Consider the following 24,169-nt stretch of genomic DNA (forward strand, 5'->3'; position numbering starts at 1 on the left):
CTGTTCCTGATTTGATTTTAACAAATAGGGAGAAACTAGCTGAATATTTGAAAGTGGAAGGCAGCTTGGGTGAAAGTGATTATGAAATCACAGCATTCATGAATCAAAGGAATGATAGAAGGGCGAACACCAAAATAGAGACAATGGGAAGCAAGTTCCCATGGGAAGCAAGACTAAGAGGAAAAACAACTAAAGAGAGTTGGCAACTGAAGAGAGTTGGTTTTAAAGGGACATTATTAAGGCCCCCAAATCAAAGTATTCAAAGAAAATGGAAAGTATAGCAAGAAACTACCCTAGCTTAACCAGGAGATCTTACATGATCTAAAAATTGAAAAGGAGTCATATAAAAAGTGGGAACTAGCTTAAATTAGAAAGGATGAATATAAGCAAATAACACAAGTATGTTGGGGCAAGGTCAGAAAGACAACGGCAGAGAAAAAGCTCACTCTAGCTAGGGACATAAAGGGTAACATGAAAACATTCCACAAATATATTAGAAGCAAGAGGAAGACCAAGGACAGGGTAGACCCATTGCTTCGTGAAGAGGGAGAAACAGTAACAGGAAACTTGGAAATGGCAGAGGTGCTTAATGACTTCTTTGTTTCGGTTTCACCAAGAAGATTGATGATGACTGGATGTCTAACATAAGGAATGCTAGTGAAAATAGGGTGTGTTTAGAAGTTAAAATAAGAAAAGAACAATTTGAAAATTATTTAGAAAAAGATAGAGGTCTGCAAATCACCAGGGACTGATGAAATGCACCCTAGACTACTCAAGGAACTGATAAAAGTCATGGAAGTCAGGAGAGATTCCAGAAGACTGGAAAAGAGCAAATGTAGTGCCCATTTATAAAAGGGGAAATAAGAACAACCAAGGAAACTACAGACCAGTCAGCTTATCTTTTCTGGCACAGAAGTTAGTAGAACAAATATTTAAGAATTCATCTGCAAACATCTAGAAGATAATAAGGTGATAGCTAATAGCCAGCATGGATTTGTAAAGAATAAAGCACGTCAATCCTATCTGATATCTTTCTTTGTTAGACTAACAAGTCTTGTGGATAAGGGGTAAGACATGAATGTGGTATACCTAGACTTTAGGAAAACTTTTAATAGGGTCTTGCATGACCTAACAATAGACTGATAAATACAACCTATATGGAGCTACTATAAGGTGGGTGCATAACCGGCTGGATAACCATTCTCAGTGAATAGTTATTAATGGTTCACAGTCACGTTGGAAGGGCATAACAAGTGGGTTTCTGCAAGGGTCTGTTTTGGGACTGGTTCTGTTCAATGTTTTCATCAACATCGTTTCAGAAAATATGTGGAGAAATTGGAGAAGGTCCAGAGGAGAGCAGCAGAGAAGGTAGGTCTGCCTGCCTGCCTGCCTTAGAACAATGCTGGTATTCATTATCACATATACTGCATCTATATAACTGCTTATCTGTTGCTTTCCGTCCCCCCCCCCCATCTACTGTCTAATTTAATCACTTTGAAGATGAAAAAGTATTACTTAAGTGCTAAATGTTATCATTATTATCATGACCAGAGCAATCACACATAGCATTTCCATTAGTAACTTTGTAGATCTATATTCAGGACTCCTGATTATTCTCCTGAATATTCCTAATACTCTTCCAGCTCTATACATCTTCCTATCTGTGATTATGGGACGCTGCCCCCGAGAAATGGAATAAATCAGAAGATATAATAATAATAAAATAATAATAATAATATATGGAGATATACCTCTCTCATAAAACTGGAAGGAACCTTCAGAGGTCATTGAGTTCAGCCCCCTGCCCTCACATGAGGGCCAAGTACCATCCCTGACAAATTTGCCCCAGATCCCTAAATGGCACCTCTCAAGGGCTGAGCTCACAACCCTGGGTTTAGCAGTTCAATGCTCAAAACACTGATCTATCCCTCTCCCTCAAAAACCTGAGAAACAGAACATGAAAAAAAGATAACAGTCACCGAGGAAATGAGTCTGGCTAAGATGGCAAGAAGAAATAAATAATTGGAAGGTGAAAACTTCACCTCAAGTGTTGCCAATTCTGTTCAATTTTTAAATGCTTAGGATTTCACAGGATTGTGAAGCTCATTGGCAATTTGTACTGTTTAAACAGCAACACAATATTCTGCCAAAAGTGAGAAGTGTCATCCCAGGAGAGTATTAAATACATTATCCTACAGAATGTCAGTTTCAGGCAATCAGAATAACATCACTGGAAAAAATATTTTAATTTTTTTCCCTTCAGACTTCAAGGATCCACACAATGAACTCTGATTCTGTCTAATTCTGACCATAAGTAATGTTCAAGTGGTTTGTATTTATGAGGCTTCTAAGCTTCAATTCTTGTCACAGTTAAGTTTCTTAAAATCAGGCAACTGAGGTTCCTTGTACAATAGAACTATTAGTTATCATGATTTCATCCAACCTCTGTCTAAATGACTTTTAGATACCTTTTTTCTTTTTCTTTTTTTGCTCTTTTATCTTTATTCCTACATTGTCTCTGTACCTGTGATTTATATGTGCTTAATTTTCTCGTTTGTCTCTCCCCAAACCTAATTTTGACATTAGTACTATCCTTACCATTGGAATTCACTTTTTTCCTGTTTGGTGTCATAACGCCCGAATCTGTAGACCTTCACGTACAGCTCTTCTCCCATCTCAGTAGCAGATACTCACAAGATGAGGAAAATTCTTGTTTTGAGTAGAGCAGAAAGGAGGTGGTAACGGCCAAAGAAAGTGGAACTATTGGGCTATGTCTACATTCGCGGCTTCTTGCTGGAGCAATATGCAAATGAGGCTAAGTGTGGACTATCACCGAGCCTCATTTGCATACCTATTGAGCCACCATTTTTTTTCCAGAAGAGGCTCTTGTGCAAGAAGGAGCGTCTACACTGCCCCTTCTTGTGCAAGAAAAACCCTCTTGTGTAATGCCGTTACACCTATTACTTTTCAGGAAGAACAGCATTGCACAAGAGGGTTTTTCTTATGCAAGAAGGGGCAGTATAGATGCCCCTTCTTGCGCAAGAGCCTATTCTGAAAAAAAAGGTGGCTCATTAGGTATGCAAATGAGGCTCAGCAATATTCCACACTTAGCCTCATTTGCATATTACTCCCGCAAGAAGCCGCTAGTGTAGGCATAGCCTTGGAGTGGAACTTTTGGGGTCTTCACACTCTGGGGGAGCTCCCTGCAACAGCTCCCCTGTGACATAGTGGTGAGAGGAAATAGGCTACATCTTCCCATTTCCCCCGTTACCTTCTGGAAATTACTGCCTGCAGTTGTGATGTCTTTCACAGGTGGAAAACGTAGAGAAGCAGGGCTCAAAGCAGCAGCAAGGACCCTCCTTATCGCAATATCATGGAAGCCCTGCAGAAATGTAGGGCTTGTCTACATCAATGATGTTTTCTGAGGGTAGCCTGACTTAATTGTACCAAGGTTTGCTGATTAGTGGCATTAGGGTAGAGTTTGATGACTCAGTTAAAATCTTGAGTTTCTCCTGAATTGTCTTGGTGTGCAAGAAGCAAGATATTTGCAGGGGAAACCAGTGGAAGTTCTGTATTAATTTTCCTAGAGGCAATCCTAAGAAATGCCCCCCTTTCCTCCCCAGGTTCCTACCGTAGTAACTCAAGAGAAGTGAGGCAGGGGCTGATTCTACATACTCCCAATCAACCTGGGAAGAGATCTTTTCTTTTACTTTCATCTCATCTGTAAAATGGGTGCTGCTCTTTCCTCTGATTTCCTCTCTGATTTCATTGTGCGTCACTCCATATTTGGTGGGTTTTTTTTTCCCCTCAAAGCTTTATTTCCTGTATTCAGATAGTTCATGGGAATTAAAGTTTTTCCATTTTTTTTTGAAAAGGAAGTTTCTAAGGAAACTAATACTTTAAACTTCATGCATACATCAACTTCATATGTATATATATAAATGTACAACAATAGATGAAGATAGAGCACAAGCATAATTGAGCTCTTCACAGTAATTGCAAGTGTATAGTAGGACTGTAATTATTTAAATTAGTTAAGTTTAAATAGTATTCATTGGTTATGTCATTCATGACAGCCTCTTCAAAAAATTAATTGTGAGCCAGTGAAGAGCACCATTAAAATGAATATGGATTCATATCCAACTTGTGAATAAATCTCATGTTATGTAAATTCATGATGTGTCTGTGTTCACACTGCAATAAAAAAATCTATGGCATTTCCATAGATGTCTTGGGTTAGCTGATTCAGTTTGTAAGGCTACAGAACTGCAGTGTGGATTTTTGGGTTTGGAGAGTCCATGTGGGGTGGAAGTGGTCTCTCAGTTTGGGATTCAGCCTGATCCTGAAATTTAAAGTGCTATTTTGAGCCCTGCAGCCACCGCCCGGTGAATTGGTGCTTAGGTTGATACTGTTGTGTCCATAAAGACAGTATTTATTTACAGCTGAAACTGCCACCCAATGCCCAGTGCTGACAGCAAGAGCAGTGAGTCCAATCCAGAGCCAATTTCACAGCAGGAAGCTTACCAAGAGCAAAACTGACATTCTTGTTGGTTTTATGGCTGCTATTAATCATATTTCCTCCCTGTCACAATGTCAATTTCACTGATATTAAGCTCCCTGCTGTGAAACTGAGTCCAGCACCTGGTTCAGAGGTAGTGCTGTTAGCTCCAGGGTTGGGGGGCTCCAGCTATGAACCCCAAATGGCTGTCAGTGCCCTATTATGCCCCACTTTGGGCAATACTAATGTTCCAGGTGAGGACATTCATCACTACCAGAAGGAAGGTTGTGGTGATTTAATTGCTGTGGTGGCTATTTCAAAATAGCTTATTTTATCATTTGGCACTGTCCACACAGCATCCAATTTTGAGATAAAGCACTATTCCAAAACATCCCTAACTCCTCCTATAACGAGGTTTACAGGGACGTCAGAATAGTGAGCCTGAAAAGGGGGGTTTGCTGTGAAGACGTGGGATAGCTATTTCGGGATACTCTTGTATCTCAAAATAGCATTGCAGTGCAGATTTACCCTATACTGAGCAGGAGAAGAGGCAATTTATAACACAGTAGTGATAGATTAAATCTAAGGAAAAAAAACTTCCCAATGGTACAAACAGTGGGGCAATGTAACAGACTGCTCAGGAAGATTGTGGAAGCTTCTTCTTTGGCCGTTTTCAAGAAGAGGCTGGATCATCATCTGTCTTGTATGATTTAGACACAACAGATCCATCATCTTGGCAAGGACAAAATACAGGACTATGTAGCACTTTAAAGACTAACAAGATGGTATAGTCTTTAAAGGGCTACATAGTCCTGTATTTTGTTTCAGCTACACCAGACTAACACGGCTACATCTCTATCACTCTTGGCAAGGAGGTAGACTGGATGACCCTTGTGGTCCCTTCTAACCATATGGTTCTATGACAATGACTAGGGTGACACTTCTTGCATCATTTTCAGGATCACTGAGCTAGAACATGATCCTATAGGGACTCTCCTGGAAGTGCTTTGGAACTTTGGGATATATATTGACTGGGGCAAGTAGTTTTATTAAGCTTGTGAAAGGCAAAGATGGCTGAGGTGACATATTATCCTATGGGAGGATGGCAAGCGTGGGGTTAGTTCTTTGGTGCCTGTGAGGGCATAAATGGCAATGAGAGGGTTGGGATCCTCTTTATGCACAGTGAAAGCAGTACCATGACAACATACCAGTTTGCTATGGTGTTGTGATAGTGACTGACAGGAATGAGTTTTCCAGGCCATGATTTTGGTTACCCTTCATTCAGGATTTGGGAGACAACAGAAGTGGCACTGTCCGGTATGGTCGCTGGGGCAATTCAGACAATGGGACATTGGCATTTGCAAGCCAGGATGCAGGTGAAACCTCAGTGGGAAATCAGCACTAATTTTGTATTATGTTCTTATTTCAGATGTGGGAACATAGGCCAAGTAGATGGTTGTATGGACCTGTGGGCACAAGCAGGCATTTAGACTGTCTGAGGATGTGCAGATGGGGCTCAGTGGTGACACAATTTGGTGCTGGCACAGAACAAGGACCAGAACAGCTTGTGACAGGACCAGCAGATGTCACTTTGAAACACTATAGAGGCTCATCAGTAGGCACTGTATAGAATAGTGGTGTACCCTGGAGAAAATAATTTAGGAATGCATAAAAGAGTAACCTTAATGCTTAGAATTAAGAGAGATTTGTGGCAGATCCTGGAAATATTTCCAGGAGTAAAAACTATATGGTCAAACATGCTTCAACACACGACATGGCAGGGTACTGTAATACATCCCTTTCCTCCCTTCCCAAGCCCTCCTCCCCCGGGTGAGATAAGACTAGGTGATATAGGAATAGGGACAAGGCCAAATTCATGGAGTCCTAAGGAAGGTTGGTAATTTCACATAACATATGGGGCAGCAGAAAGGGAGTATGGGGTTCAGCTGTCAGAACTAGACAGACACATTTTTGGCTGATATTAAAGGGGGCAGTGAGAGTTGTCTGGGAATCTGGCTGAGAATGTGGGGGAGGCAGACAAGCTAATTGCTGGTTCCTCCATATGGTGGCTATCTGAAGGGAGAGGATAAAATTGCTGGTGTTTTCCTTATGGTACTCTGAAGAGAGAGGATAAAGTGATCTCATGAATAGTTTGATAGAATTTAAAGGAGGTGTGTGACGGGGAGGACATGTTCCTGGACCAAAAAGAACATAGATAAGTCCGCCAAGAGGCTAGAGATGAATTAGCTAATCAGGGGCCAGGAAGAGCTAAAAAAGAACTGCAAAGCTCAGTGGCAGTCAATGTGAGGCAAAACTCAAGATGTGCAGACTGCCAGATTGGCTGAGGAAGCTGTCTTCAGGAAGGGAAGCCCTGGAGGTGCAACTTTCACGTGCAGAAAGAGACTGAGGGGAAACAGAGACATATGTGGAGACATCAGCCAAGGTGTGTACCCCAGAAGGGGTTTGAGTATCATATAGGAGTGTAACTCAGCAAGAGGGCTGAGTAGCCAAAAGGCTTTTAAAGAGGCAGTGCAGGCAGACACACACAGTCTGAACAGGGGTACTCACAGGAGGTGAGTGCCACACATACAAGATATTTGTTAAAGGAGAGGAATAGAGGTTCAGGGTCTATGACTAAGCTCCCTCTTTCCCCCACCCCCCATAGCCCTTATTAATCCTCATTTGGCTGGTCTGAAGACCAGGATAGAAGGAGGGGAGGTTGATGGAAGTCCACTGTTTTATGAAGTTACCTGCACTGTATCCTTTAATCTGCAGGGTACTCGAGGACATCTAATAATAAAATTGTGGCCTAATTAAGCCATACCTAGCATCTCCTGTGCTCCTTCTGCTAGACACCAAGGAAAATATTATAAATGTTGCAAGAAGAGGTAGGCAGAGTTTGAAAAGAGACTACGGAGTGATGATTGCTCTCATATTGAATACAGAAATAATATAATTTGTAAATCAAGCACAAACTCTTACAAGTACCTACACAGCATAATAATGTATAAAGTTCTTGTCTGTCTACACAAAAGAGACTTTTTTTCTGAGCATCTGTACGTTGATGAGGCACTGTGCATTAACAATGAACAAAAAGTTCATCAGCTTGAGAGAAATAATATCGTGGAACTGAAAAGGTAAGATTTTTTTTTTCTGAGAATTCTTTAGAAATATATTCATTCAACAATAGTGCAATCTGACAAACACAATAGATAACAGTGTGTTGGAATATCCACTGTAAGCCTTTATTTTCTACAGCTTTCAACTCTGTCAAGGTTGCAATGCAGAATACAGGTCACCGCACATGCATGTATTTTTATACGCAAGATCAAATCTGTGTGCTTTTTTTAGATCTATAAGGCTTCTACAAAATAATGGGTGGTATGCTTCATTACTAAATAGATCTAGCAGTCTTCTCAATGCTACTGGTATGGTCCTGATCAAGGAATTTAGCCACATGGATAGTGAGCCCCGTCCTGAACCCCCAGCCCAATCTGGCCTCCAGGAAGCATTAAATACCTGGAAGGTATCTATAGCTTGCACATGTGAAACAGATTGAGTCTAGCAAAAGTTATTGCAAACCTCTGATGTTAATGTGTATGTTTCATATGTTTGGCAGGTTTTACTGAAGGATAATGCTGAGGACTAATACAGGGAACTGGAGAGGACTGATGTTGCAAGCATGGGAAAAGGGAGTGGGAGGATGGGTATGAGTGTGTGTGCATGTGCGCGCGCATGCATGCACACAAGCACCATTTTTTAGCTCCTTAAATGAAGAGAATCAACTCCCACTTAGGCTACCTCCAGACTGCATCTCTCTGTCGGCAAAGGGATGCAAATAAAGCATTTTGAAAGTGCAAATGAGCCCGGGATTTAAATATCCCGGGCTTCATTTGCATACTCACGTTCCAGAGCTGTGCTGATCACGTGCCATTTTGAAAGTGAAAGTTCTGTGTAGCTGCGGTTCTGCCAACAGTAGGGAGCTTTTTTTGACAGATCCTATACTCCTACAATTTTTGCCTGTTTAACTGTTCTTCCTGTTCTACTAGCCCCTGTGTGGGCCCAAGGATGTGTCAATCATCAGTTTTGTTCTATACTTCTGTTGCTTTTAACAAGAGGCATTCTCCTTCCAGAGGCCATGAAAAAATTATTTTCAGTGACTCCCTTCTTTCCTCCCCAGCAATTGTCGGAAGAAGAAACCTCTTAGGACTAATACTGACATTCATAGAATCATAGGACTGTAAGAGACCTCAGGAGTCATTAAGTCCAGCCCCCTGCCCAAAGCAGAACCAACCCAAACTAAATCAACCCAGCCAGGGCTTTGTCAAGCCGGGACTTAAAAACCTCTAGGGATGAAGATTCCACCACCTCCCTAGGTAACCCATTCCAGTGCTTCACCAGCATCCTAGTGAAATAGCTTTTCCTAATATCCAACCTAGACCTCCCCCACTGTAGCTTGAGACTATTGCTCCTTGTTCATTTAGGAGTAGGAGCCTGGCACCTTTTATGTTATTCAAGTACTGCCAAAGCAAAATATCTGATAGAGCAAGGACAAGTTGCCTTTTGATTTACACACAAGTTCTCATGGAGGATTAAGCATGCAAAGAATTTGACATCAAAGTCAAGATCTCCTTCTGAGTTGTGAATACTCCTTAAAGTAAACTCATTTATTGTAATCAGAAAAGTGATTTCTCTACCAGCATCATGTTTGAGATTTAGAACTCAAAGTGTTGATTTATTTGCTTTAAACTTTTCAAAAAGTTCAATTTCTAGCACAGTGTTTTTCCTTTCTCCATATGGTACTCAAATCAGTGCAAGTAGTCACACTGTGACTATGAGTATATTTTTGCATATCCCTTTTGCCCTAACTGAGCTGCTAATGGACCCCAAAGCAGGCTTGGCATCACTGTGGAATTGTTTCAGTGAACTTTTGAACAAGAATGAAGAATCTTAAAACACATACAACCAAACAGATGTCATTACATCATATTGTTAGTCTTTAAAGTTTTTCCTTTTGTTTTAGCAAGATCAGACTAACATGGCTACCTCTCTATTACTACTCATAATCCAATGTTTTTCTTGTCCAAAATTACGTACAAGACTACATAGGTCTCTGCAGATTCTACAGTTTACTCTGCCTCCCAGACAGAAGCACAGAATGTTCTAGTAATTTCTGAGATGATGGCAGTAAGGGGGCTGTTATGGTTGTGCTGTTTTCTTAGCTATTTCAACAGTGATAGCTTTGGAAGGATTGTTAGAACTACATGGAATTTTTCTGCACTGATTCACCTCAAAATCTCAGACATTTTTCATAAACTTGTATTGTTCAGATCATTACTTCATAATATGAGAATTCTAGATAGGAGAGGGAAATATGAACCATTAAGATATTTCCCTGGGTAATCACTGTGTTGTATTTTATTGTTTTGCCTCACACTACATTCTCTAATAAGGTCACTGATGTTCTGCATATATTAAGTTTTGGGATCCAAACTTACAAAACCTTACAAAAAAAAATCTTACTACAGGGTGTACAGCATATTATAATAAGTAGTCCCAGTGTTTTTAATGGTAATAGTAATTATACCTGACAACAAGAATTTGCAGGATTCAGGATTAAAAAAATCCCCCACATATTTATCTGCCCTCTCTCCATACCACACAAAACTCTTTTTGATATCTAGCAGAGTTTGTGGATGTTTTTGGAGTAGCATTTTATCCCAAACAAATTAGGTGATATTCTTAAAAATCATAAACAAAATCTGTTTTAAAAGTTGCATTAATATAGACTACAGACTGGACTTCCTGGTCCAGTATCCTCAGGATCTAAGCAGTCCCGCTGGACTAGGGGAAGCCAATGCTCCCCTGCTGGCAGCCGGCCCTGATCCCAGGCTCCCCTCCAGGCCAAGACTCCCTGCCCTACTACTTGCCCTGCTCCTGCTGGCTCAGCAGGGCTCTCTGGACCCTGCTGCCAGCCTCACTGCTGCCAGGGCTTTCCAGGGCCAGAGATCCCCAGCTACTGTTGGCACTTACTCAGCCAGGGCACCATGGAGCCTGGGCTCCCCAGACTTTCGACCACAAGTGTTGCTTGACCAGAGAGTCCCTGATCTGAAAGTTTTAAAGTGTTCTAGGATACAAACAAGTAATAGTTTTCCAGGGGGGAGGGGGGGTTAATGCTTATCACTGTGACATGGTGTCTGCCCCACAGTGGCCCTTTAAGAGAAAAAGCCAGTCCTGGAAGAAGGCCGAGAGCAATGCCCAGAGCTGAGGCAGATACTGCCAGTTATTTATACAGTTCCCAGCTAGGCCTTAAGTGCTACTACCAGGAGGTGCTGTGGTGGTAAGTCCACCCCATGACATATGATGGAGAATATGGGCATGTATGGTCTGTGCTATGAACTCTGGCCATTGGACCGTGCTACTCTGTGACCAAGGGGGCTCTATTTCAGACTCTGGCCACCAGGCCACACTGAGAGACTTGAGAAACTGTGGGTAGAGGATAAAAACGGATGTTTATTGGAGGGCATGGGTGGTTCCACTTGCCTAGCTGAACCAAGGCCAAGGCTACTCCAAAGGAGGGAGTGATGAGGGCAAAAGCCTCAAGCAGGAGAAAGTCTGAGGTAGAGAAGACCAAGATAATTCTGGGGACCAACCTAGGAGCAGGAGGTGCTTCAGTGGGGACTCAGAGTGGGAAAGAGACCCCCCACTAGAGAGGAGAGGACCACTGTGGGAACCCAAACCCTTGGAGAGGGGATCAGGCTGCTCCAGAGGATGGAGAGCCTAGAGAAGGAGAGAGACACTTTGTGACCAGTTGAGGGAGATGCTGGGACATAAGGGTTCTGTCCTCCCTTCCTACCTCCCACCCCCCACCAGAGATACTTTAGGTGGAGTGTGTGTGACAGGGCATCTGTCCTATACAGACACTTTAAGGGTAAAACCCAGACTTGAGAGAGGGCTGAGCACAAAGCCCACAGCTGAGGCATATACTGCCAATTAGGGCCCAGCTGGGGGCTGTATAAATAAGTGCTACCAGCAGGAGGCAGCGTGGCAGTGAGTCTTCTCCATGACAATCAGGTAGCATTTCTTATGATCTAAGCAGTCCATTTACCACTGATTACCTTATGGTGTTGCGTTATTGTCACATTACCGAATTGGAGGGAAGCAGCCAGATCGCTGCTGCACCCCTAGGTGGGGGTGTTGGCCCCAGAAATCTGTATGAAAGGGAGCCATGTGGGGTATTGAATGGGAGCTTGTTGTTTTCTGATCCTGTGTACACTGTTTATGTGAGTGTATAATGTCTGTGTGTGTAGATCTGTAATCTGTGTGGAAACTGAAGATTTCCCTGCATGTGGTTAAGCATTGGGCAGGGCCGAGCCTGTGGAGCCTATGGACATGCTAATTACCTGTGGAACAATGGTTCTCAATGGGCCAAAGACACACCCAAAGAATGGGGGCTGTCCTGAGAGCAGCCAGCAGGGAACACAGAGAGGCTGAGGACCAGGTGACCTGCTACATACTAGAAGAGGCCAGGAAGGAGTATAAAGAGGCCATGTGGTCGATGCCATTTTGTTCTCAGCTCAGCACTTCATCCCAGAGGCAGCACTGCAGGGACTGAAGAGCCCGGAAGACCTGTGAACCCATCCTGATCGTAGGATGTGCAATAAGGACTTTTAACCAGCAGCTGCAACATCTCTGCTAGAGCCTGCATCGAGGACTGGGAGATTCGGTGCATGTAACGTACTGTACTTTAATAACCTTACTCTCAGGCTTTTCTTTCTTGTAATAATAAACCTTTAGATATAGATTCTAAAGGATTGGCCCAGCGTGATTTGTGGGTAAGATCCAGAGGGTAAACTGTCCAGGGATCTGTGGCTGGTTTCTTGGAACCGGACAGAACTTGTTCGGGGTAGGTGGGATTGGGTGCTAGGACCCCCCACCTGTGTATAGGCCCGGGGCCATCTGGGGCACGGATATTGCTGGGGTGTCAGAGGGGTTTTGCTCGGGAGGCTTCAGGCAGGCAGCTGAAGCGCTCTGTGAGACTGGTTTGTGGCCTGTTTGGAGAGGTCGCCAGTCAGGGGGACTGTAAAGAGCCCCGGATTTGAGCAATTCGCCCTGAGCGGACGCCCTAAGCTGTGCCCAGACACGGCCCGGTCCGTCACAGTTATGTTGAAAAGTATGGCAGTACCTCAGATATTACTGTTCATGAATCGTGACATCTGCCTCCATGTATGGTTATCTGAAACTAAATTTATAGGAGCCTAAGTAAATATCTCCCTTAAGTAAGAGAATCAGTTAATTTATGTCTGTTTTGTTTTTTAAAGGGAAATAAATATAGAAGAATATAAAAGTGCTGATAACTCCAAGAAAAGGCAGCGGGAGACTGTGAGAGGCTATGTGGGCATGGAGCAGCAGAAGATATAAAGTGGCATGGATAGTGAACATTTAAAAAAAAAAAAGGATATGCTATGAGCCAAAACCAAAGCAAACAAACAACTCTAAACCTTCCATGGATCTGGTAATATGCAAATAGTGGTGTACATCTCTTTAGGACACCTCAACACTTTTAGTGTGTACTTAATTCCTAATTACCCAGTAGCTTATAAATTTATTATTTTCCTTCTAGCATATAGGAGACTCAATTATCTTTTTTACATTCACATGTAGTTGCAGAGCTATCAGTTCTCTGTTTCTCTATAACGAAAAATAACCAAATGTTACAATATATTTAGCAATAAACCATGCTCCTCCTCTGCAAGCAGGTTTTTTTTTTAATTTGTATCTTTTCAATTTATCTGTCATATTAATTCTATATTGCCAGGTAATTTTAAAAAGGTAAGTGGATTCCCAGATGGTCTCTTTTTTCTGTGGGCTAGAGACAATAAATCAGTATGACCCATCAGAGATGCAGAGATAAGTAAAACATTCATCTCTAAAATAAAAAATAACTCTATGCTTGATTTTGTGACACCAGGGTTTGATCCTACTTGGTGCTCAGTACTTTTGGGATGTACCCATAATCCTAAGCTCCCAATGCTAGACTGAGCCAGCAACAGTAAGAGAAAGGTTCATATTCTATGAATATTTTAATGAGGTTGCTTCAATTGCATTTTAACCTATTTATTCACTTAATGAAAATGTTTTAGAGAAAAGGTTGCTAGCAAACTGTTTTGCAAAAATCTGAATTTGTAAACAAACAATCACACTAAAAATCTCATTTTCAGAGGTATATCCAAACAAGGAGCTTTAATAAGACTTATGTGTCCAGTGAAAACTAATACATTTTGAATATAAATGTACAAACTAAAACTATATAGCAAATAATTTTGGATCTTGACTATTTTCAAGAAAAACCTAATTTAATCCTAAAACATTCACAATCAGGAAAAATAAGGCAAAAATCACCAAACATGTTATATGCTGTGGATGGCAGCATGAAGGTTCAGTTCTAAGATCAATAATTGTATGTTTCACTGTATACAGATAAAATTAAAATAAAGTACCTGATGACACATGCGTAAAGACCACTGTCTTGCACAACTGTTGGCCGAAACCAAATAGAATCCTCTTCTTTACTCATTCTAGTCCCATCAAAAGCTATAGGTTCCTCAAAATCTCCAGGTCCAGAGCTTTTGTACCACATCAAACTAAGGCCAGCACTTTGTGCTAGAGAGTAATTTGCTCTGATGTAGCCATAAAATAATGCACATTTTATACGAACAGGCTCTCCCATTAGAACTTGATACTTCTTGTAATCCACAGACCAGTCAGTGCAGCCATCAGCTAAAAGAAAAGAAAAAGAGAAATATATTTGTGTGAATATATCTACTTAGGCATGTTTAAACAGAGGCTTCAGCTAACTAAACACACTAGCAGAGTAATATCAAAGCTGCAGTTTAAAATTACACAGCTGAGGTTGCTATGTCAAATCACTCTCTCACACCATTTCTATTGAACATCTAGCTGCACTATTAATTTTTAAGTACCATGTGACACTTGCTGTGTGGGTTTTTTTTATTTGGTTTTGCTTTTAAACACCTTTTTTCCCTATAAGAACATAAGAACGACCATACTGGGTCAGTCCAAAGGTCCATCTAGCCCAGTATCCTGTCTGCCGACAGTGGCCAGCACCAGGTGCCCCAGAGAGGATGGACCGAAGACAATGATCAAGCGATTTGTCTCCTGCCATCCCTCTCCAGCCTCTGACAAACAGAGGCCAAGGACACCATTTTATCCCCTGGCTAATAGCCTTTTATGGACCTAACCTCCATGAATTTATCCAGCTTCTCTTTAAACTCTATTATAGTCCTAGCCTTCACATCCTCCTCTGGCAAGGAGTTCCACAGGTTGACAACACGCTGTGTGAAGAAGAACTTCCTTTTATTAGTTTTAAACCTGCTACCCATTAATTTCATTTGGTGTCCTCTAGTTCTTCTATTATGGGAACTAAATAACAACTTTTCTTTATCTGCCCTCTCCACATCACTCATGATTTTATAGACCTCTATCATATCCCCCCTCAGTCTCCTCTTTTCTAAACTGACAAGTCCCAGTCACTTTAACCTCTCCTCATAACCTCTCCTCCTATGTAGCACTTATGGTAAATATTGGTAATTCCCATGATACATATGCAATTATTCTTTTTCTCCACAGTGTAACTTTAAATTGGTATAAAATATTGGAATCAAATTAGTGTAGCATGGTAGCCATCCAACAAAGAAGGTTTCATAATCAACAAATTACATAAATCAAGTCCATTCAAGGTAACAGTATAAATGAAAGAAGGGAAATATTTGGTTTCAGATGGTGTTAGGATAAGGAGCAGTGGCCTGAAAGGAAAAGTTTAAGTGAGATCTTAGGGGAGGGAAAAAGAGTTTTTAACAGTTATGGTGATTGTGCAACTGGACAGAGTATCAGAAAAAAATATTCAAGTCATCCTCACTTAGTAAATGAAGGAGTAGGTTAGGTCAGCTATTAGTAAGAATGCCTGAACTTTCAGTGTTCCACAATTCTGGATACGAGATAATATAATGTACATCTTTGGTATTTTACTCCTCCTCCTATCAATAGTTAGTTTTCAGAAAATGCTGAGAATAAACTAATCTCTCAGTCAAGATTAATGGTATCTAATCATACTAGAACATAATGAACAAAGTAGATCTTCAGGACAGGCTCTATCACTTAGACCTGCTCCAAAAGAGTTTCTTTGGACTTGTTTTTACTCTCATGGAAAAAAAGTTAAAAAATGGTATTCCAATAAAAAAAGTCAAAAACTTTCAAGGCAAGCTGTCACTTTTGAATAACTGTTTATTGAAAACCTCAACTGTTGTCACAAAAACAGAAGATTTACAACCTAGCCTTACTGGCTGTTTCTATGTATGTATGTAACACCAATAGGTTCCCAATGGTAGTTTGAAGCATGTGGACACTTAATAAAATAAAAGTTATCATCACAGAATGCCATTTACAGTGGTAAAAATTATGTTGAATAAATCCACATTTCCTCGTGCCCTTGACTACTTCATACTTAGCATTGCATAAATTATCAGATTAAAAAATATTTGTTTTTAATGTGTGAGAAAAGACTTTTAAAATAATCTAATTTTAAGACTCGACAAATAATATAATATAAATATTTGTTTTAAACATATAGGATTATATATTATATATAGTCAAATGATGACCTGGATATGTAAAGTGTGACATAGCAGCATGACTGTCGCCCAACATTGTCAGTAGAGCACAGGATGGTTGTCTATTAAAATCAGGGTACGTAAAGAATGATCAACTATATAGTATATATTGCATACAGTTCATTAAGTTCCTTATTTAATTTTGGGAGAGACCAGAGAGAGTTATATTTCCAAAGAACCTAAAGTGTCCCTTCTCACCCGGCTTCCCCCCCTTCCCCCCCAAAAAAACCCCACACTTGCCAGAGGCTTAGATCAGACAAGATTCAGATTGCAGAAGAGATGAGTTTGCAATATATAAATGCCTTTTTAAAATTTCCATAGTTTGGAAATGAATCAGGGATATGAATGGGAGCTTTATACCATTTAGAGAGGTCATATGTCTATTTTTCCATTATGGCCCAGCATTCACGTCTTGATTTTAGAATTAATTTGCACTTCTCATAGTTCCTATCTTTAACCTTTCTGAGTCCCATAAATCTGTCAGCTTGGGCACCCAGAAATAATCAGTAAATTAAAATGCATCTTTAAGCAGTGTTAACTCCATCATGTAAGTTACAAGGTAATAGTTTCTTCATGTTAGTTCATTAGCAGATTGTAATGTTGACCTTTAGTATTTAATTTAGTTTGTATGCTTTTAGTTTACAATGCCACTTTATTAGCCTTTGTTGCTCTCTCAGGACCTTCAATTTTAGTGATTCCCACACCCTTGAACATGCTGAATCTTTGGAAAGGTGCTGCAGAAGAATACCTATTCCACTCCATATTTTTGTTTGTCTTGAATGAAAGAGCAGCTATTCAGTGTACTTAACCTTCACTTATTTTAGTTTAGAATTCCCCATGGAAAAAATACAAAGACAATGTTACTTATGCCACTTGCAATCTAGTTTAGTGAGCTTACCTAAATGTGTTGGAAGGAAAGTATTATACATTCATGGTCAAAAAGAGTTAACATTGATATCCTATCTAATTGAAGAGATGTAGAAGTAAAGGAGTGTTAAAAATAAATTGGCTGAACAAATATTCTACTTGCAACTAAACTCGGTGAAATGATTACTGTGTATATAAAAAAATTGGATGATATTTCTATGACAACACACACAAAACCTGAAAAGATTAATTACAGACTGTTTTTTCTATATTTTGCTCTATTGCTGTTTGCTATAAAGCACAAATATTAAAGTACTTATTACTTGCATTGTAATATAACTACAGATTTTACTTGGTAGTTTTTCTATAATGTTTGAAATAACAAATGTTACTGAATGCACCGTGAGAGGAGCATATTACATCATTTTTTAAATTGTGTACTAACTTCCTATTAGTGTTGAACTGAAGTTTTATGTTGCTTGAGTTCTGGCTACTTGAGAAAAAAAAGCTCTTTATATCTGTCACAACTGGGATTAGCTAGGGTGTTTCTTCTGACTGTATCTAGATTTAAACATCTGGCAGCTGGAGACAAAGCTCCCAACTTTGAGACTTATTTCTCTCACTCGTCTGAAATAGCACAATGTAAGAGCCAGACATTCCCTCAGAATTGGAAAGGTTAGTTTAAAAGGATGATTGAGGAAAATATATAATTCCAGCTGTGAGTTTAGAAAACATCTATGAGTTTGATTTAAAAAAAAAAAAATATCAGCACAAAACCCCTATTACCATATATGTATCTGTAGCCAAACTCCACTTTGCTAGTTGAGATGGAAAAAAAAAAAAAAAAAAAAAAAAAAAACCTTCCAAAATCCTTAGAATTTCAGTGGAAATTTATAGTTGAAAACAGAAAACCAGTCACACACACACACATGTTTTGGATCCTGGTTAGATTTGAAGTATCTAAAAAAGGGAGAAAAATTGTTTTTGGCCTCTGATGATAGGAGAAGCAGCAATGGTGCCCCTAGTCTCTATTTGTCTGGAAATGAGTGACAGGGGAGGGATCACGTGAGGATTACCTATTGCGATCCCTCCCTCTGGGGCATCTGGTATCGGCCGCTGTCAGCAAACAGGATATTGGGCTAGATGGACCATTGCTCTGACCCAGTATGGCCATTCCTATGTAATGAGCTTAAATTGCAGTGAGGGAGGTTTAGGTTGGACATTAGGAAAAACTTCCTATCTGTCAGAGTGGTTAAGCACTAGAATAAATTGCCTAGGGATGTTGTGGAATCTCTATCACCAGAGATATTTAAGAGCAGTTTGGATAGACATCTATCAGAAGATGATCTAGATGGTGCTTGATCCTGCTATGAGGGCAATGAACTGGACTTGATGGGTCTCTTGAGGGCCTTTCCATTCTAGTGTTGTATGATTTTATGAAAACAGAATGGGGAATGCCAACGTAGCCAAAATAAGTAGACTGCTCTTCAAGATGTTGTCACTGACTAAATCTATTTCAAATCTTAGCCCTATCTCTGATTAACCCTCAAATCAAAACTCAGATGAGAAGGACTGTCCTTCAGGGAAAGGGCACGGGGCAGACAGGAATCTTATGTTCTGCTCCTGTCTTTGCCACAGACCTTGATAATTGTCCTAACCAACTGAGCCTCAGTTCCTCATTTGTAACTGGGATAATTAAAATTGCCATTTTTTGTTAAAAAGAGAGTTTTGAGATCTCTTGACCACCATACAATAAGCTTCATTGTAGACTTCACCTGTAAACAACTGAAATCAGACCACTACTTCCTGGGAAATAAACATATATCAAAATAGACACAAAACAACTGCCACACTCAGATGGAAGGAGCTTTACTGAATAACGTCTTGCCATTTCAGCATTTTTTAAATTAAACTGAACAAGAAACTTAGGCATTTTAGTACATGGGTGATATCACCATTACATCCATTGTTCTCTCTCGCCTTGTTTTACTGGGAAGTGCAATAAAAAAATTGGCATGCTGATTTGTCTATAAGATTTTGTCCTGAACATCTGTATGGTCCCCCTTTACACTAAGACTCAGGAAGTAATCTTCACTGAGTGAAGTTTAAGCTTCAAAAGAGAGCACATTGTTTTCAGGCAATATTCAAAATATAGGATTTTCCAATGTTTTCTGATGGATTAACCATAAAACCCATTAACAAAAAACAGAAACAAAATCTGAAGAAACTCTTCCTCATATTTAGAGTTGATAACTGTGGTTTTATTTACCACTAGAGGCAACATGTCAGCATTTTGTTTTTGAACAGCATAATAGAGTTTTTGGTTGCAGAAACATTCATATGATGTACTGATGGCAATTAGTATTTTGGAAGGCAACAACAAAATCTAGATTTTTCTTATGCATACTGATCTTTCTGAGATACATTAATTATTTATATTGTATCTTTCTCTATTGAAAAATGCTCTGACTTAAAATGGAGAGTTGAAGAACACAACACAATCTCAGGACTTTTCCTATTAGAATAGCTTCCCATGTGGACACTTTTATTCTGGATAAGAATGTCTACACACAAATTATTCCAGAATAGTTGTTGTGCTTTAAATTCACACTGTATCTTAATCCAAAATAACCGTGAAGTGTACACAAGTCCTTAGGTTGCACACAACATTGTGTGTATATCAACGCACACATATACACTTACAAATGCATGATGTCAAAGTATAGCTTCTGAATTTACGTACTTGTAATAGAATTAGACTGATTATCACATGGTGACACGTTTATCAGATTAAAATCCCTGAGAAAACTACAAACCAATTCAGGGACACCCCCCTCCTGCAAAAAAGAACAACACATACACACATGTGGATAAATTTCAATATAGCCACTACAGCTCTGAACACGTAAAAGTAATTAGAGAACCTTCACTACCATTGTTATATCCCCTTATACACTCCTCCTTTCTCCCGTTTAGAGTTCATGTAAAAAAGTCGTCTGTTTTAATAAGTTCAAACTATAAAGTAAATAATTTCCAAAATACATCAACACTGAATGAAAATATGCATAATAGAATGAAAATTCACCAGTTGTAAAAGTCCATTGGTAATTGATAAAACCTTAAGTTAAACAGCTGTAGAACCACAACCATGAACACTAGCCTTAAGGAAAAATATTAATACCTTTTTCATATGTGCTTTGAGAGAGAGAGAGAGAGAGCGAGAGAGAGAGACAAAGCGCTGTTCTGATTTTGTTCTTTCTTATGCCAATTTTACACCAATTTAACTCTATTAACACTTCAAGTCAGTTGCAGTGGCATTAAGCTCATTTCACCTGACAGGGACTGTAAATATGTTAAACACAAGATGTGGAATACACCACCCTCTTCAAGTGCAAAACCAGTAGGTCTAGATCCATGAGAAGGTGAAAATGATTTTTTTGACAGAAGGTTTAAAGCACTCGTGCCAGTATAGAGTTGTCTATCTGTTATTCCATTAGGGATTTTTTTTTTTTTTTTTTGCTGGTAGTGATAGTGATATTTTAGCAGATACATATAGCTGTATTTGACACAACATAGTGATAGGATAATACAAGCAGAGAAATAACAGAGAAACAAACATACCTAGCAGATCTTTAAATGGGGACATGCTAATATGCATGACAAGAAATATCTGATGAAGTACACTTACCATGAATAAGAATTGCTGGAAGCATTTAAAAAGATTAGAGAATCTCACTAACCAAAAAAAAAAAAAAAAAAGTTTTTCCTCTCCACTGAGACTCTGTACATATTAAAAGTAAAATACTTCTGTTTATAAAAGATTCAGATTCTTCCATACAATTCACATAAGATGACAATATGGTTTCAAGTTTTGGCTAGATGAATTCTGGGAGCAATCAGTGCATGACAATCTTTTATTAAATATTGATTTTAATTCCTAGAGATTCCAGGCCAATCCTGGAGGGTTGGCAACCCTATGTGAAACCTTACTTAAAGAATAGTCTCTCTAAAATCCATGTGAATTGTCCTGATGCACAGATAACATGTATTTTCAAAGGCACAAATATAAATAATGTGCCTAACTCCTTCAGAAAAGTGCTGTGGCAGTTAGGCACTCAACTGACATTTGATTTGAAAAAAATCCCATACTTAGGCCATGTCTGTACTTACGCAGAAATGTACACTGCTGCGATCAATCGTCCAGAATTTGATTTAGCAGGTTTAGTAAAGACACGATACATTGAATACTGAGGGAACCCCCATTGAGGCCAGTACTCCTCGAATCTTGTCAGCCTCCCAGCTAGTGCTAAAAAGTCTCAATTAAAGTCTGTGAACTCCAGCTGCACAATTAATGTAGCTGGAGTTGTGTATCTTAATTCAAACTTCTGCCTACATATGGCCTTAATAACTTCACTGGGACTAGTCACACAGTTAAGTGCCTTCCTAAATAGGGATGGACTTAATCAGATGCTGAAATGTAAGTAGATGTTGAAAGATGCTTTGCTGACTCTACCCTTAAAACATCACAGTACTAAGAAATATAATGCAGCATACAGAATACTATTTGTATTATTGAGGTATGTTCGCAATTTTGGTCCACTTCTGCTTTGATCATATGCTTTTCTCGTCTTTATCTTTCAATATACTATGTAAAATCAGATTTAGGGCTACCCTTCTTTGTATACGACAACAATGGTCACACCATCACATAATCAATACATAGATTCATGCTGGCACAAAACAATTATGACAAGTAAATACACAGTAAGAATTTTTTCAGGTTTGAGCCACTCTCTCTATATATTTCTATTATCACTATCAAGCAATCACATCTTTATTTTATTCTATAAATTGAAAAATACTTGAATAATTCAACAGCCTTGAAATTTCAGAGCTGCATTCATCTGAGTGGCTGCAGTCCCTGATCTCCATTTTAATATGCTGCCAGTTATTGCTAGTCATAATAGCACAATACAGGGACTATTCACTCATTTGTTTCCTTGAATGGCTTCAGAGTATGAAGTAAACCACACACTACATCACTGTCCTCATAATGAGATCGTTCTAGTGGATAAACAAACTCCCTGCAGGCCCTACCTACTGATAGGACCCAGTGAACCAAATATTTAATATTTCTAAGAGCATCCTCCCCACCATTCCTCAGGACTGTATGCATCATTTTCAAGGGAAAATTTGATGCAGAGAAGTAGAAAATTGAGCAACTGACTTGTGGGTCCATCGCCACAACCTGGCTTAGCAACAAAGCCTCAATTGAATTTCTGGTTCTTGTGAGCTAATAGAGGTGTCCAGATTTCCAGTATGATTGTGGAAATCAAAATTCCTGTTATATACTATCAATTTAGGTATGCCCTTATGTGAAAACAATGCTTTCCAAGATAAAGGTTTTGGAAATAACCCACACTTCCTAAAAATGCATCTGCATTTTTTTTTTAAAAAGAGATGCATAAAAAGACACCCCCCTCCCATTTTTAACACAGTGGGATTATTTAACAGGAAATGAATAAGCTTTTAGAAATTCATACTGGAACACGTTCATGATTAAAGCACATTTTCTAAGCAGCATTGTTATATAGACAGTTTTGGAAAGATAAAATTAGCAGTATATCCTGAGGCCTCTCTTGTACCTTTTTCCAAGTTATTTCCTTTAGTTATTTCAATTAAAATAAACCAACACTAAAAAAAGGCAGGTGCAGAGGATACTGTCAAATGAGTAGGGCTTGAACATAAGTGAGCTCAATAAAATGCTTGAACCAATCAGCCATCCATCCACTTCATCTAGTGTTTGTGTTCTAATTATTTAAAAATTCTGGACATTGCTATTTTTTTCTGACAGTATCATTTTAATGGATGGTAACAATAATTTTCCCTTCCTAAATGCAGAAAAATAGGGCTCAAAATCTTACATATAGTGATATGTTGAGAATAAGAAAGGAATGTGATCAAGGTTTTTTAACAGATCATTCTGTTCTCATGGAAAACGTGAGAAGTGATGTATTTTTAATGCTAATTTTTTTCAAATGACAGTCACATACATTTTATATATGATTCATTTCCTTTTGGATTCTCATTGTTATCATACCTTTGCACATTAGCAGGCTATAGTTAAGACTAAGAAATCACTTGCATACCAACTCCCATTTTTATTTTGCTTCTCTCAAAAATTACATGTTGGGTTGTAATTTCTCATGATTTGGTTTCTTTCCTGTTTTTAACGAGAATATTAATATCACATTCATATTAATTAGATATTTTCATTTGTTAAGGAATATTTCAGTTGCATTTTCCCCAAACATTTTCCTACTTTCCAAATAGTTGAGTATTTAAAACATTAGTTCTCTTCAAGGGGCAACATCTAATGAGTGCATAGGGGGGGAAGAGAAATGAAGAAATAAATCTAGTTATGAAAGAAAGTTATGAGAGTTTGCAAATAGTTAATTGAAAATCCTTCTCATTATTTTCCTTGACTCCTGAGTGGGGCAGTAGGACAGTGGTGGGCAACCAAGGCTAGTGAGCTGGCTGCAAGAGTGGAACTCTTTCGTTTCAGGGGCTACAAGATTGCCATAACCAAAGACAGTCTCTTGAAAGAAAATAGTTTAGCTAACTGCACTTGCATACCTAGAATTTGCAGAAGTGCCACTTGAACCACAGAAGTACTTTGACTGGATGCAGAGGGAGCACCTGGCTCTCACAATCACTGTTGCATGGAATCAGCCCACTTAACATGCCCTCGCTTTACACTCATGTCATTTTAGTAATACCAGTAAGAAAAAAAAAAGAACATTGTGGATGGGAACCAGGAGAATCTAGAAACCCTGCATGTGGGAGACTCTAAACAAAATGTATTTTGGGGCACACCTAGAACCCTGATGGACCTCATGTGGCCCATGGGCTGCAGTTGCCCACCATTGCACTAGGATGATATCAAATGATAGCTGATTGATTTATATCATTCTATTATACAACAGGAGGGAAGTAAAAAGACCTCTAAGCTGCAGGAAGGGTATATGCTCTATTTGCTGAAGAATTTGTCTTTTACCCTGGCTCAAGATCACACCTCTGAAACAGTAATCCACTTTAACTCATTGCTTGTACC

The 24,169-nt window shown here is 39.3% G+C and overlaps 1 protein-coding gene across 5 annotated transcripts in view; it reads right to left on the reverse strand.

Annotated features, from left to right (window-relative positions):
* The window catches only part of IL1RAPL1 (interleukin 1 receptor accessory protein like 1), a 1,160,102-nt gene that overhangs the window by 526,195 nt on the left and 609,738 nt on the right, over positions 1 to 24,169 (reverse strand). For all 5 annotated transcript variants that reach the window (XM_075913277.1, XM_075913279.1, XM_075913280.1 and 2 more), the window contains one exon: positions 13,999 to 14,278. In XM_075913277.1, coding sequence (XP_075769392.1) covers positions 13,999 to 14,278 — 280 coding nt within the window. The remainder of the gene's footprint in view (positions 1 to 13,998; positions 14,279 to 24,169) is intronic.

The sequence above is a fragment of the Pelodiscus sinensis genome, chromosome 1 (genome assembly GCF_049634645.1).
Source record: "Pelodiscus sinensis isolate JC-2024 chromosome 1, ASM4963464v1, whole genome shotgun sequence".
Classification (NCBI taxonomy): domain Eukaryota; kingdom Metazoa; phylum Chordata; order Testudines; family Trionychidae; genus Pelodiscus; species Pelodiscus sinensis.